The sequence below is a fragment of the Engraulis encrasicolus genome, chromosome 14 (assembly GCF_034702125.1).
Source record: "Engraulis encrasicolus isolate BLACKSEA-1 chromosome 14, IST_EnEncr_1.0, whole genome shotgun sequence".
NCBI classification, from domain to species: Eukaryota; Metazoa; Chordata; class Actinopteri; order Clupeiformes; family Engraulidae; genus Engraulis; species Engraulis encrasicolus.
The window spans coordinates 16,222,198-16,238,699 of record NC_085870.1 but is presented as its reverse complement, the minus strand read 5'-3'; the positions used below and the strand labels follow the sequence as shown (position 1 = coordinate 16,238,699).

Sequence of the window (16,502 nt, the reverse complement as noted above, 5' to 3'; positions counted from 1 at the left end):
AACATAACCTCCTTGGCGGAGGTAATGATGTGAAGTGTGTGGATGTGTGTGCAATTGTGGATTTGTGTGATACTAGTGTATTGTGTGTTTTTGTCTGTGTGCTTCATGTAGGCTTGTGTACTGTATCACAGGTGTGTGTGTGTGTGTGTGCGTGCGTGCGTGTGTTCGGTCATCTACAAATTTTTGCATATTTTCATATATACTCTTGATGTACTTCTACATCACTGAAGTATGTATGTGTCTGCAGCATATTTCAGTTCTCAGAGGCAACTATTGCAGTCCTTTATTGCAGTGTTTGTGTGTGTGCGTGTGTCTGTGTGCGTGTGTGTGTGTGTGTGTGTGTGTGTGTGTGTGTGTGTGTGTGTGTGTGTGTGTGTGTGTGTGTGTGTGTGTGTGTGTGCGTGCGTGCATGTGCATGTGTGCGTGCGTGTGCATGTGTGTGTGACGTGTGTGTGTGTGTGTGTGTGTGTGTGTGTGTGTGTGTGTGTGTGTGTGTGTGTGTGTGTGTGTGTGTGTGTGTGTGTGTGTGTGTGTGTGTGTGTCTGTACTTCAAAGAATTTCAACAGCGTTTTATGTTTAGTATAAACAGGATATAGATGCAGTGTATGAATAGATTTTTATATCATCAGAAAGGAATGCTCTTCTCTCTCTCTCTCTCTCTCTCTTTCTCTCTCTCTCTCTCCTAGATTAAACACTTCCTTCGAGTTTGAGTCCTTTGAGTTCACGAGTTCCCTTAGCAAATATTGCAGCTCTGCCTCTTAAATCTTCAGCTTGTTGAACCAATTACTTGAGGGAAACCATAAATTCCTCAGTAAAAACCCACTGAAGGCAACAACCCCACTGCACTGACGAAAGTGGGTTTCTTTAATATCCTCTGAACCGTCTCCAGCTGATGAAGTAGCTTTTTTAGCTGTTGGCAAGGAGGTTTTTTGAGCAATATTATTTTACTGTGCTTGCAGTACGTCCCGGAACTTGGCAGGGCGCAACAGTCATTGGGAGATCTTTTAAAAACTGTGATTATTTCTGTCCTCGGTCAGAAGTAGCTTATTTATGAGGGGAGAGCAGAGAGAATGTGTCTCGTCCCTGGCATATATGTTCATTTTAGATGACTTAGTCATCAATAACATTAACGATGCAGCGCTCTGCATGGCAAAATTATCCTCAGGATTTAAGATAGGCTACGAGCCAGATATCCTGAGTTGGCCCAGCCTAGGATTTTGAGCGAAGGAGTGGAATCGGAGAGGAAACGGAAGGCAGAGTAGACGCATTATGATTATAGTGTCCCAAATGGATGTCTGGGGCTGGACTAAGAATGCTCTACAATTCCTCGTGCCTTCTTGTTTAACCGTACTTGTCGACCACCGCACTAGAGAGTCTTCTATATTATTGATCTTTGAGTCATACTGAAAGCACAGTATATATGGATATATGAGCTACAATCAAACCTCTTACAACCCTTTGAGGAAAACCATATTTACTTAGCCTACATAGCCTACACAAATGGTTATGAATTATGCATATTTCACCATTCCTGACGCTGTTTCTTGATGTTTTCTTTTATTCCATCATCCCTCTTCTACGCTGCAAACTGTTGTATTGATCACCATTTAAACAAAAAGGAAATAAATTAATAAGGAGAGAAGTTTAAATAAAGCCCCAGCCATTTTTTTTATTCCGTTTTTTAATTCAGCCTCTTTTAAACACACACACGGAGCAGCAGCAGGAGGGAAAATGTTACAAAAACCCCAGGAAGGAAAAAGAAGGTTATTGATGTGATGTCTATTCATGCGAAAGCCGGTCGGATCCATTCAGCGAGCTGTACAATACCAAGTCCCTGCGTGAGCTCCGCTTCCTCGCAGTTTAGATTCTCAATAGCGAATAAAGGATTCCGCCCGGGGCAGGCCTGTCATCCCCATTAGCTTCTATGCGCCCATTGAAAAGGATGACCTGCCACTGGAGGAGAAAAAAACAACAGACGTCACGCGAAGGAAGAATCAAACATGAACGCAAGGCAGGCAGACACTCGTCGTCCGCCTCCTCCTCCTCCTCCTCCGCGCTCTCTGATGATCACAGTGCCGCTGTGTGAAAATTAACCAGGGAGGGGGGGTGGTGTGTGTGTGTGTGTGTGTGTGTGTGTGTGTGTGTGTGTGTGTGTGTGTGTGTGTGTGTGTGTGTGTGTGTGTGTGTGTGTGTGTGTGTGTGTGTGTGTACATGTGTGTACATGTGTGTACATGTGTGTCTGTGTCTGTGCGTGTGCGTGTCTGTGTCTGTGTGTCTGTGTATGTCTCTGTCTGAGTGTGTCTGTGTCTGTGTGTCTGTGTCTGCAGTATGGGGCATCACCTGCACAGAGAGAGAGAGAGAGAGAGAGAGAGAGAGATAGAGAGAGAGAGAGAGAGAGAGAGAGAGAGAGAGAGAGAGAGAGAGAGAGAGAGCGTTTCAAAATCGTAGGGTGAGGAGCGGAAGGATAAGATGGGATGGGACGGGGTGGTGTGGTGTGGTGTGCAGAGTTGGTCCGATCTGCAACATCTGCTGTTTGTCGGTGAATAAAAGCACTCCAGGGGATGGGGGGAGATGGAGATATGGGCGGAGGAGATGAGAGCTGGGGAGGAGGGGAGGGGAGAGGAGAGAAGAAAAGAGGAGTGTAGAGAAGGCAGGAGGGAGAAGAGAGGAGGATGAGCAGATCAATGTCTGTGGAAGCAGGGAACATGCCGATGCAATCGGATTTCAAATGCTACAAGAAGATGAGAGATGAGATGAGTTTAAAAAAAGACATGAAAATCTTTTTTTTTAAATAAATCTTGCCTTCCTTTCTGTACCTTGACAGAGACAACATCCTGGTACTTGATATCTTCTTCGAGGCCCTGAACTATGAGACGATCGAGCAGAAGAAGGCCTACGAGCTCGCCGGCCTGCTGGGTATGGCACCATCTTACACCACACGTATAATCTCAGAAATAAAGGTACAGAACTCATTGCTGTGGCAGTACCCTCAAGGAGAGTACCATTGCGTCACTTGGGTGGTACCTCAAAAAAGAGGTGAAAGATGCACATTGGTCGACATTGCAAGAAACTGAACGCAACAGCGATGAGTTCTGTACCTTTATTTCTGAGAGTGTACATCTTGTTCAGTCAATGTAACTTATCACCCCACTTATTGATGATACATGGTAAGTTACTCTTGCACAGAGAACCTGAGGGGATGGGGGTGACAACAACAAACCAGTCAGTTGTCCTGGGCCCAGGGATAGAAGGGGCCCAGAATTGGCTCCTTATTACATCGCATTTATTGAACGAGGGCCCCTTTTAGATAACTTTGTCCCAGGCACAGCCAAAGCTTTCATCACGCCTGAATGTAAATATCACCCCCCCCCACACACACACACACACACACACACTTTTTTGGGCACAGTAGGTCTTCGATCAGAGAGTAGGACCAACATTACAATTTGAATTTGGTCCTCTGAGTATTGAATTAGCACAACAAAATTTACTTTGTATCTGACCACACTGTGTGCCTGCCGTTATGCCCTGATATTTTCCATCCGGCCTCCCATGTCCCATGTGAGTGTTTTAAATTATTCTGAAGCTGGAAGCTAGAACGTTTTGATTCATTAATTCATCATTTCCCTGTGCCCTGCCCTGTAAAACCTAGATTACCTGAATACTAAAACAGCAGCTTTTAATTATGCACTACATTTACTGCAGGCTACCTAACCCCTATAGTGTACAATATTCAGTATGAAGAATATACAGAAAGCTCCACAGTATACCACCTCTGTTTATCCTGTGGTTTGGCTGTGCTGAAATGAAAGAGTGGCGGTGGATGGGTGGAGGAGATACGGAGTGCTCTCTTCTCTTCTCCTCACCTATCCTCTCATCTCCTCTCCTCTGCTATTCTCTCCTATCCTATCCTCTCCTCTCCAGTGCTCCCCTCTCCTCTCCTCTGCTATTCTCTATCCTCTCCTCTCCAGTGCTCTCCTCTCCGCTCCTCTCCTCTCCTCTCCAGTGCTCTCCTCTCCGCTCATCTCCTCTCCAGTGCTCTCCTCTCCCCTGTGCTCTCCTCTCCTCTGCTATTCTCCCCTCTCCTATCCTCTGCTATGATCTCTTCTCCTCTCCTCTCCTCTCCTCTCCTCTCCTCCCATCTCCTCCCATCTCCTCTCCTCTCCTCCTATCCTATCCTTCTTATCAATCATTAATTGCTGTGGTGTGTGTTGTCACGTGTCTACTGCAGGTGATATCGGAGGGCAGATGGGCCTGTTCATCGGTGCCAGTATCCTGACCATCCTGGAGCTCTTTGACTATCTCTATGAGGTAAGACCGTCTTCCTCTTCTGTGGCAATGCCTCTGTCTCGTAGCCTGCTTCCTACCAGACCTCTGTGTGTTTGAGCTCTGGAGTCCACTGGTGGCGCTCAACAGGTCTGGGAGCATGTAGCAGGATTCCAATTCTGGACTGGAAAATAATGCAGAGCATAAATTGACAACTCGCATTGAGGAGACACAGGACATATTATAAACTATATTGACGCTTCAGAGATCAACATACAACATTTTTGAAGGAATTTGTTGATATTGAAGCAATAAATGCTGCAATTATTTTTTTGACTGGAGAAATAGAATCCTGCTACATGCTCCCAGACCTAGTAGTGGAGCTCATGAAGCTGCACGGAACTAAAGGTCGGGCAAGAGCTAGGCAAGCTGTCTCAGTCCATGTCGGTATACTTCTCGCTCTATGTCTGTGTCTCTGTCTATCTCTGCTCTCTGTCTATCTCCTTTCTCTCTCTCTCTCTCTCTCTCTCTCTCTCTCTCTCTCTCTCTCTCTCTCTCTCTCTCTCTCTCTCACACACACACACACACACACACACACACACACACACACACACACACACACACACACACTCTCTCTCTTTTGGAGTTGTTCGACCGCATCTAATGTATATAACTTTTCCCCCTCTCCATCTCTGTCTGGTGCTCTCTCATGTGCATCACATTGCGCAATTTGCAAATGTGTATGTGCAGAGCACACATACCTGTACCTGCACACATACCATTGGCACATGCAGACACACACACACACACACACACACCACCTCGCTTACTTTGCATTCATTCGAGCTCTTCAGACATAATCACGGTAATCCCAGGTGCTGAGGTGTTCTCAGCTTGCCGCTCTCGAGTCGAGTTTGTAGGCGGCAGCGGCGGCAGTGGCGTTCAAATTTCTCCCCGTCCTCTACGGTCCACTTACCACAGATCTGTTCAAATTACTGATACTCAGGAAAGAACATTATTGCTCATCAAAGTTGGCAGGAGAAAGACAAGAGTAGAGGCTGAAATGCTTTTTGCCCAAGAAAACCACCATATTTTAAGGCCAATTTTAATCACTGAAAACCACCATATTTTAAGTCCAATTTTAATCACTTGTAGCATGCCACCCATGTCCAGTCACTCAACGGCTTCCACATGACGTTTCTACTTCAGCTGTGATAACTCTTTCTCTCATTTTATTGCATTGATTTTATTCTGTCTATTGTATTGCTCATGTATGTGTGTGTGTGTGTGGGGGGGGGGTATAGCTGGGGGGGGTATGGCTGAGTATGCAGTGTGTTTAATTATATATATATTATATATAGACTAAGCAAACTATAAAACGCTTTGTGACATGCCTTGTCTCTGAAAATAGCTTTACTTTACTTTACTTTACTTTACTTTACTTTACTTTACTTTACTTACTATGTCACTACATCATGTAACTCATTTGTCTTTTCTACAGTGTTTTCATTATTACGTAAGGGTTAACGTTCGGCGAGAAGGTCCCTACCGTGGAATAGCAGCACGACAGAGAGAATCTTAAGACCCCGACGCAGAGCGGAGGTCTGATATAGACCAACCCGTCCGTTATCTCTAATAGCAGACGTGCGAACGTTGGGGAGCCCCATTGAAATGAATGGAGCATTCGACCGATGACGTCACACCATATAATACATCATTTTAATTAATCTGACAGTCTGGAATCTGGATTATGCTCGGCAGATGGTGATGGCCAGACTTTACACAGAACTTTTGTGTTTTGCATTGTGTTTTCGTCAAGTTAGAAGCATGTCCGGCTTCCTCCCACAATCCGCTGGCACTCTGTCACACAGCCAGATTGCTATTTACATCTTAATTATCGCGCTGCACCCGCCTGGGCCTGCTGTGCCAATGTCCCCGAGACACGTTTCCCAATGACTGATGGCCTCTCATTTTCCGTCACGCTCCCGGCACCCGTCCACCGGGCTCGGGGAGTGGGGGGATTCTGGCCCAACCCAACCCGCCCCGTCCCGCCTCGCCTCGCCTCGCCTTGCCTCGCCTCCGAGTCTCTCAGTAAGGAGCTTATGAGCTCAGAGTGGGAACGCAGTGACCCATCAGCAAGAACACACTCCGCAGGGCATAAATGCAGATGCAAGGGGCCAGAACTAGAGTTTTTTACGATGCCAAGCCAGCACAGCAGCCAGACGTGCATTGGCGATGAAACATGTGGTATGACGGCTCTACTCCGTCCCTCCATCCATCTGTCCTTCAACATCCCCCACCACTCTCCCCGACCAGGGCTGTGCTGGGATCGAAAACCAGACAGGGCATTTTTGGAACAGAGCAGCCACTCACACAACCCTGTGCTTTTCCATGGTATAATGACTAGCTCAATCCAATGTCTATATTAAAGATGGACCAATGGGGGCTCCCCATCTAAACTGTGGTCTGGTTTCTGGGGGGGGGAACAAACAAACAAACAAACAAAACAGCATAATTGGTCCCCTGAGGACTGTCGGTCGGCCCATCTGGAAAATGCCCTGTATGCCCGATTAGCAGTCCAGCCCAGTCCCCGGCCGTCACAGGCATTAGGTCCTGGTTCTGCCGGCCAACATCATAAACACAGCAGCAGCTCATGCACTGACTGGCTTATTTGGTCAGGCAGCCTGCAGTGGCCTCAGTTGCAACCCCTAGGAGCAAATGGACAATCAGCATAAGTTCTGCAGATGTGAGTCAGAAAGAGACCAAATGCAGGCCACATGCGGGCCACTTCTGAGCCACAATCAGTCAGGAGTCTGCTGCCATCGGGGGCACTTTCATCCCCCTTCCCCTATAATTAATGCCCTCTGTGGCTTTGCCTTCCAGTTACCTTCTAAACTTTTTCCCCGTTGCCACCCACCATTCCACCTAGCCTTTGAAACCCTAGACGATGGATTATCCTCCACCCCAACATTAGATTAGTTCTAAAAAGCCACCACTACCTTATGCCCATTGCCCCAAGGCCTTTGTGTGGGATGTTAGCACATGAACTATTATGTTAGTTATGAACTATCACTATCTAGCCTTGGGCACTTCTGGAAAAAGCACTTAACTTTTCCCCTTACCTGAATGAAATGTTCAAAAAGTTTATTTTGCAACTCTCTCCTGAGTTTCCTTTAGCTAAGGGGAAATGAACCCCTCAAGTATTAGAGTGAAAAGTAAACTCTGCCATTTTTTATGAAACTGTGCAACCATATGAAAAGGAATGAATCTCCCACTGAATGAACCAGCTGCTCCAAAAGTATGGTGGTCATCCCTCTCAACCTTTAAGAGGCTTATGAAGACACTTCTTCTCTGAGAGTGCTTACCCTTTGTAACAAAATTCACCCACCAACCCTTTCTTGCACCTAGACCGCAATAACTATGTAATATCTTGCTTTACTCTGCATTCCTCCATGCATTGCACTTTAGCTTGCTTTTTTGTAAGTTGCTTTGGATATAAGAAGCTGACAAGTGAATGTAATGTAATGTAATGTAATGTAATGTAATATAATTTCATTATATGGAATGGAATGGAATGGAATGAATGATTCATTTCCAACCTACCCAGAAAATATTGTACAAAAACAATCATACCCTTTGACTTGAATTTGCCAACTAACAAACAACAAACAAACAAAAGTAAGCAAAGCACTAGCCCTCTTGGCACATGTGCATGTAGGATGGCACCGTGTATGAGCCCAAACTGGCAATATGTGTGCTGCACTCCACAGCTGGTTGCTGGCAGAGAGCTATGAAAATACCATAATTTCTCAGCAGTGTACTATCAACCAGACCAGAGAGAGAGACTCCATTATGAGCAGAGTTAATTACTCTCCATTATGTATTTCCCTGAGACACTATAGAGCAGGTCATTGACAGGTTTGGCTGGGTACATGCAGGGAAAAATCATCTGGCATCTGACTGTTTATGATGATAAGTGAGCACACAAGTATGTTAAGTCTGTTTTTTTTGCTGGAGAGAAACGTGTAAATCTGTAATAGTGTAAAATGGATCATACCCATAGAGCCCATTGCACAAACAGTATTGTAGTTCTAACATATAGACTAATGGTTTGTATGGAAGACGAGTGCAGTTGGAGTTCGTTTTTTTAACTATGATTTGTGTGTGTTCAAAGCGGACACTATGGCGCCCAGCTGTTCATTTAAATTAGTGCCTCTGTGACAAGATGAATAAAGCCACCAAGGATTCGCTGAGTTCACTATTTCATGCTTCAGCAAAGCGCAGCTGATTTGCTCATCAGCAACAACAGTAGTGGAAGGACATGTGTAGACTCAGGACAATTATTAAGGCAAAGAGAAGACCACACACATTTCACTATAGCATTCCATCCTGTGGATTTAGGCTAGTATCATTCCGTGATACACATATTATTCTATTTTATTTAGTAGCCTGTTCTTTTATTTAGTAGACCAGTCTGAGAGACATGTCTGCTGTAAACAAATACCTGAAAGAGACAAATTCACATAGACCAGTGGTTCTCACCTTTTTTTTGAACAAACGCCCCCTTAACCTCATCATAAGCCTGCCGACGCCCCCCTTAGTACTGAAAAATAAAAGAGACTAATGCCCCCCCAATGGAAACTAAGCCCCTCCCCCACTCAGCCGTATCCTTCTCAATGCCCCCCTAGGGCTCACCAATGCCCCTTGTGGGGCTATAGCGCCCCCATTGAGAAACACTAACATAGGCCAATATAGCCTACCTTAAATAGATATAGGCCTATTGTTTGTATTGCATAAAAATACACTTTGGGACTGTACAAGCAGTGATTGCTGTGCGATCAATGAATTAAAAATGTTCCAGACAGTTCTAGAATTAGAACTCAGACATCCACACTTTAAACAAAATGTCGGCCATATTCACAATTAACTGTAATCACAACTGAGACATACGATTGCAATATGGATATCATGAAGTTGGGCAGAAACACATACAAATTAAATATGAAAAGCGTCTGATGTGAAAATCTGAGCTCTCGGGCTGCTCTGAACAGGCGAGGGGTTGGAGAGCCTTGTTCACAGCTCTGAGTGAATCAGTCAGGAACAGGGCTGGACTGGCCATCTGGCATAGCGGGCATTTCCCGGTGGGCCCCGCACCCTTGTGGGCTCCTATTTTCAGAAATGTTATGAAAAAACAGTTCTGCGACGCAAATTATGAGGGGCCCCTTTAAGACAAAAAGCCCGGGCCCTATTTCTCCCACAGTCCAGTCCTTGTCAGGCAGCCAGTGTGGGTAGAGGAGAATGGGAATCGGAGAGTACCTTATTAGCGGCAGGCGTTCGTTCTCTCAGATTTGTGTCAATTTCACACCAAACCAGGGCCATGTCTGTGCCAGATCCGAGCCAGACCTGGGCCAAACCCGCCTTTTATGAGTGACACGTACGAGGAGGAAGAGCTCAGTTTAGTTGCACAGCTTCCTACGTCCTGAAACACCCAGGCGGGTGGAAGGAGACTTGTGTGCGGAGCACGGAGTGTGAAAGTCTAATCGGATGATTGATTGGTCTGGTCTGAGCAGCCAGACTGTCGCATCTGCCCGTTATCTACTACGCGCAGTGCTGCTGACAGCTTTGGCTGGGCCGAGGACAAAGTCATCTGAAAGAGCCCCACCACTCAATACACACAATGTAATGAGGACCCAATTCTGGGGGCCCCTCTCTGTCCGGACCCGGGACAACTGACCCCTTTGTCCCCCCCTGTTGGCTTCCCTGAATCCATGTAATGTTTTGAAAGCGGCTCAGCGCGCCGTACCGCACACATGGCAGCCTCTGTGTCCGCTGTATGCCGCTCCTTCAGGAAATGGAGAGTGATTAGCGAGAGTGGGGGGCTTTTTTCCTTTCCCTTCGCCGCTTGCCGAGTCTTTCAGAGAGCTTCACACCCCATGAGTCACTGCCTTCAGACATGAGCTGGAAAAACGTCAAAGCGACAGCTCTTACAGGAAGAAGTTACAATAGGCCATCAAACAGGGTTAGAGACATTACTCCAGGCTGTGAGGAGAAGATGGAACAGTATTGCCGACAATATTGAGGATGAGAGGGGTTACCACACACAAAGTCGACACACATAGTTGACAGACAGGTGGATAGACTTTCGTCAAAATATTGGGTGTTACCAACATGTTACAGTTCACTACAGAGTAAAATATACATACAGTGAACACTTCAAACACTTTGAGACTAGTAGTCTGAGGCCAGTGTTTAGTGTTAAGTGTTTAACACTGTTAAGTGTTTAACACTGAATTTTGTACCGTTTGCCCAGAGGACATTCTGGCAACCCCATCTCCAACTTTGTAAACTCCAAACTAGGTGCTCTTGAAGTAAGAAGACTTAAGGCCTTTAATTTAAAGCGTGATGCCACTAAATCAGGGGTGGGGAACCTCTGTCTTGAGGGACGTTTGCGGCCCTTGAGGCCGTTTTATCCGGCCCCCAATATAGTTTTAAAGTTATGCAGCTTCACATGAGATATGACATATTTTGTAAAGGAAACTCAGAAAATACATTTGCAGTACAATTACGTTATATTAAGGGGACCTAGAGAAGGTGGGGTCTGTTTTAAAGGTGGCTGCCTTCAATTTAGGCCTAAAGTGCAGGGGGAAATCCTGGTTTGTGTTCATAAATAATATGGCCCTCGGAGGACTTTTACAGCCCTTGGATGAATTTGAAGTGGCCCCTTGAATGAAATAGGTTCCCCATCCCTGCACTAAATCATAAAAGACAGTCCTTGTTGCCCTGTGCAGTTGCCTGAAGTTGGCCTTAGTGCCACCACGCTTTAAATGAATCAAGTAACCAGTTGTCAATTACATTCATTATCAGTGGCGTGTGTGCACAGACATTTTGAGGGGCAGGTGCTTGAGGTGGTGGCCAGGGAGAATGTGAAGCTTCCATATTGGGTTAGATGCTATAGGCCTATATTATATTATATCACATTATATATATTATATTATATTATATTATATTATATTATATTATATTATATTATATTATATTATATTATATTATATTATATTATATTATATTATATTATATTATATTATATTATATTATATTATATTATTTTGAACACAGCACATCGTAAAACAAACTTTCAAAAGGGCACTTTTGGTCCAGTAACGTAAAGGGGTATAGGTGCTTAAGTACTTCCTCATCCCTATCTGTGCGTGCCTATGTTCATCATCGCGTTGCCCATCAAAGCAATACTCCTGTGTACCATAGAGGAACAAACTTCCACTAGTCTGTTACACTCCGAAATACTTATAACTGTTTCTGTAAAATTTGCCAGTCAAACAGCAGCTAACAGGAGTGGCAGCGATAGCTTGGCACATAATATAGTTTCTCTATAATGCAACAAGGTCCCTGCCATTGAAAGCAAGACATTGCGAACTAAACCTAATGTTGGCTATGGCTGCTGAATTACAATTTAGGCTGATCCTTTAAGATGACTGCATTGATCAAAATCAAAACATGTCTGCCAGCCTATTGAATTACAGACAGACTCATCCTTAAGATAATTGTATTGATCATGCTGTCCAAGTCAAAACAGGACTCTCGAACTAAAAGAGTAGGCCTACCACAGACATTACTGTAGTATATGTACTGTATTGAACAGGACTGCACTGAAGTATTTCCTACAATACACCATGTAGCACAGAGTGTCTGTCACTTTGTTTCAAAGATGGATCATCATAACAAGGGTTGTTGTTCTAAATAGGCATACTGTTTTTGTTGCTAATTGATCTGCTGCTGGTGAAAACATTGACTGGTGTTCTACAAGAGGATTTCTTAACAACCTTAAATCTCCTCAACAGCTTTAAAGTTGGTTTTTTTTTACTTTCTCTTCAAGGGTGTTTCAGCCTGCTGTCTTGAGAATAACCACAGAAAGATTAACAAATTAAGAATGTAGACATGCACCATTTTGACTTTTGAATGTTTTAATGTTTTTTTCCAATAATTAGAAAATAATTTCATGGTTGGCAACCTCCAAAGTCATTTTTGATTATTGAAGTTCTTGAAATGTTTGTATTGAGCCTGCTGTGTTGCTCGATAGGAAGAAGAAGATGTGGAAAAAAGGCTGATTGTTGTGCTTGTGAATAAAAACAATGTGGCTTTGTGTCATCTCTGTGTATGTGTGTGTGTGTGTGTGTGTGCGTGTGTGTGTGTGTGTGTGCGTGCGTGCGTGAGCGTGTGTGTGCATGCGCGTGTGTGTCCGCGTGTGTGCGTGCGCGCGTGCGTGCGTGTGTGCGTGCGTGCGTGCGTACGTGCGTGCGTGCGTGCGTGTGTGTATGTGCGTGCATGTGTTTGCGTATGAATGCGTCTGGCAGGTGATCAAGTTCAAAGTGTGCCGCTGCACCAAAGGCAAACACAAACGCAGCAGCAACAACAACGACCGTGGAGCCGTGCTGAGCCTGGACGATGTGAAGCGTCACGTCAGTAACTATCACTCTCTCTATTTATATACATACAGCATAATTATCACTATCACCATTTATACAGTATATACTGCACATCAGAACTATCACGCTGACTATTTATATATAATGTACAGCAGTAATTATCACTCTCTCTCAACATTTATATTTATTCATCAGTAATTATCACTCTCACTCTCTCTCTCTTAATGTAGGCCTATAGGCTACATCAGTAACTGTGACTGTAAATAGGCTATATAAATCCCTCTCTGAATATATTGTAAAGTGAAGTGAAGTGAAAGCCCACCACCTAGGAAACTCCAACTCCCATTGGCATTGTGACGCAGTACTCCACAGCACACAAGTGCACACTGCACACAACGACATTGCATGTATGCCTCACCCGTGCAACCCATGCATCAGCAACTGCAAATACAAACGCGCACACATATAGTGAAGTGCTTAATTGCTTCCCCTGTGATTATACGGTTCAGATTCATAAATGTATCTGCTAGATGCAATGTAAAAAGGAATACATGAATGTGTGTGGACAGAATGATGGCAAATCAATGTCCCGATTCTCATCATTAGCCATTATGATAGCATGGGTTGTAATAGAAAGGAACTGATAGAATTTCTTTATATAATATCTAATCAATTCACATCTCATAGTACTTTGCTAGATAAAAGCTCTTCAGTGGAAGCTATAATAATATGTCATTAAGGAAAATGCTTACATGTCACGTAGGGATTGTCTGTGCAAGCTCAAAGTATTGATATCTGAAGAGAGAGGGGGCAGAGGGAGACACACAAGTGTGTGTGTGTGTGTGTGTGTGTGTGTGTGTGCGTGCGTGCGTGCGTGCGTGCGTGTGTGCGTGCGTGAGTGTGTTTATTGGCATAATGGAGATGGGATTTAAATGACACATGGTGGTACTGACTTGGGGGGTCCAACGACCCTGTCACTAGAAAAGAGATTTCAAGTGATATGCTGTCCCATAACAGTTTGCCACCACGGAGGCATTCAGATTATAATTGGCAGGTGAACAGCGGTGGGAGAGACTGTTCAGATTGTTCTTGGCCAGATGTCACGCACTGCAGTTAGCGCAATGAAGCTGATTTAAAGGGACACTGTGCAGGAAATGGTCAAAAAAGGTACTGCAACTATGCTGCTCATTGAAACCGGGCTGCCTATTGCCAAATTCACATGAAAGTTTACTAAGTAATTAACAAATATTTTCTAGTATGGTCCAAGTACAGTCATTTTTGTAGCTAAAAATGGCTATTTTGGGAAATTCAAAATGGCGGACCATGGCGAAGATCCCCTTTTTCATGTATGAAAAGTGCAATTTCTCCAGTCATAATGAATTTGATGCTGGTGGTAAGTATTCATGAAAAAGGTAACATTAGTGAATGGGCAGCATGATTTCTGGAAATAAACAACTAAAAATCTCACACAGTGTCCCTTTAAATTCCAAACTATGTTTCAGCTCAATGGCTCATCTGGAAAGGCTAAAGTGGAGGTGAGGGGGTGAAGAGAAGAGGGAGAGGATAAGAATGGCGAAGTGCAGAGAGAAAAAGGAGTGGGGATAGGGGGGGAGAGAGAGGGGAGAGATGGACAGGAGAAGAATGGAGAGGGGATGGGGTTAGTCAAAAGGAGAGAGGAGAGGAAAGTGAAACACAGGGTGGAGAAGATACAAGAGAAGGAAGGGAGAAGACGAGGGTGGTAAATAAAGAAGAGGAATGAGAGGGGTTAAGGATGAGAGGAAAGGAGAGGTTTTGGAAGAAAAAAAATCTGGAGAAGAGAATAGTGGAAAGAAAATAGATTGATAGAGGAAGCAGGGGCGCCGGCAGAAATTTTGGGGCCCCATGAAAGATTAGATTTTTGGGCCCCCTTAAGGTTCCCTGTCAGTGCTTGGGCCCTTAGAATCTGTAACCTCCCCCCAGTGGCACCCATGAGAGGAAGGGAAGACAATGGATTGATAGAAGCGAAGACAAAAAGCACAGAGTGAAAGACGAGAACAGTTGATAGGATGAAAGTGACAAGGGTAGGGAGAAGTAATGATAGAGCAGAGGTGAGAAAGGAAGAAAAGAGAGGGAAGAGAAGAGTAGAGTACAGACACTTGTAGACGGAAAAAGAGAGGAAGACACAATGTACTGTAGAAACCGGAGAGAAGCATAGAATGGAAAATAGAAAAGAGCAAAAGAGGAGAGGAGGAGAGCCGAGAACATGAACCACATACGCACTCTAGGACAAAACTAATCTCAGATGTGAAAGAGGAGAGAGAGAGGGGTGTTACACTCGAAAGAGGAGAGAGAGGGGTGTTACAATGTGAGCCTTGGGGGTCCTGACAGCTCCCTTATTTAAAGTGTAAATGGGAGAGACTCCAGCTAATTGGGAGCCAGCAGGGGGGAACAGACGGATGGAACCCTGTTAGACCCGCATGTCAATCTCACCCTTTCTCTTGCCCAACTCTGTCTCTGCCCTCCATCCCTTGCCTTCCTCGTAGACGTTTCCTTCATTGCATCCCTCTCTATCCATTTATTTCTCCTGCTGCCTCAGCCCCCCGCACCTGTCACAGCAGACCACTCTGCGACTCAACCTCTGCTATACCTCTGTCTGCTGCTCGGAATATTTATATTAAATCCTTTCTCTCTCTTTCTTTTGCTTGGCAGCCTTCCTTGTTATAAATGACTCGTGCGCTGTGCTGTAATGGCATGACATCATTCTGAATTCTCTTATTTTATTCTGAATGCATTTCATTTCATAAAACCTCCCGTCTGAGTGCTCTCCCACATGCCCTCTCCCTTGCTCCAGAACTTCATGTCATTAAGTGATCATCAGTTACTATTCTATATGCTGATGTGTGACTGGAAAGGAACATATTAATTGAAATAATGAATGAATGAATGAATGAATGAATGAATGAATGAATGAATGAATGAATGAATGAATGAATGAATGAATGAATGAATGAATGAATGTTAGCTAATATCAGGGGTTAGGCCTGGTTGAGTGGTTTGTCCTTCAATAAGTTGACTTGATAGCCATTTTTTTATTCTCCTCCATGTTCTTCCCTTTTTTTATCTAATTTCATCTTCTCTGCTTTCCATTCCTCCTCAACTGTGCCATTCTTTTACCACCACTCTAGTCTAGCGAGCTAAACCCCTAGCAAATTCAATTTGCGGCCACTAGGGGCGTCTAGATTTCTAGGCTACCACCACCCCTCTTTCTTTCTCTTTCTCTCCTTCAACCTATCCTGTCCTTTTCTCCCTCAGGCACCCTGTGAAAACATGCGCACACCCACCACCTATCCTGCCAATATGCTACCTCACCACCCTGCACAGGGCAACTTTGAGGACTTCACCTGCTGAGCCAATCCCGGTGAAGTGAGAGGGGGAGCCAACCAATCAGTGGAATGGGAAGGGTAGAGGGGGGGCGGGGTGGGGTGGGGCAGGGCGGGGCGGGGTGGAGGGCACTGAAACAGAACATCCCACATCTCCAAGAGACGCCAACACACCAACATCTCAACATCTCAAGCCGTACTTGTTCCCGAGGGAGTGATCGACCATGTCAAGGAGCGACGACCAATCAATCTCATCCCACAATCGCAACAACAACAACAACAAAAAAGTCCTAAAATAAACATGCTGTGTAATGGTGTATGTAACAAATGGAACTTTTTTTCTTATCAAACAAAAAACAAACAAACAAAAAAATAATGTTTTTGAACATTTTGGACTTTGGACCATAGCCTCAAAGAGGGGAGTGTAATTTGGAAT

At 44.6% G+C, this 16,502-nt stretch overlaps 1 protein-coding gene across 1 annotated transcript in view; it reads left to right on the top strand.

The window, feature by feature from the left end:
* Nucleotides 1-16,121, top strand: part of asic1b (acid-sensing (proton-gated) ion channel 1b) — a 467,890-nt gene extending 451,769 nt beyond the window's left edge. Inside the window, exons 8-11 of the mRNA XM_063215097.1 lie at nt 2,825-2,916; nt 4,232-4,311; nt 12,636-12,740; nt 15,999-16,121. Of these exons, the coding sequence (XP_063071167.1) occupies nt 2,825-2,916; nt 4,232-4,311; nt 12,636-12,740; nt 15,999-16,094 (373 nt within the window). The 3' untranslated portion in view covers nt 16,095-16,121. The remainder of the gene's footprint in view (nt 1-2,824; nt 2,917-4,231; nt 4,312-12,635; nt 12,741-15,998) is intronic.
* The last annotated feature ends 381 nt before the right edge of the window (nt 16,122-16,502 follow it).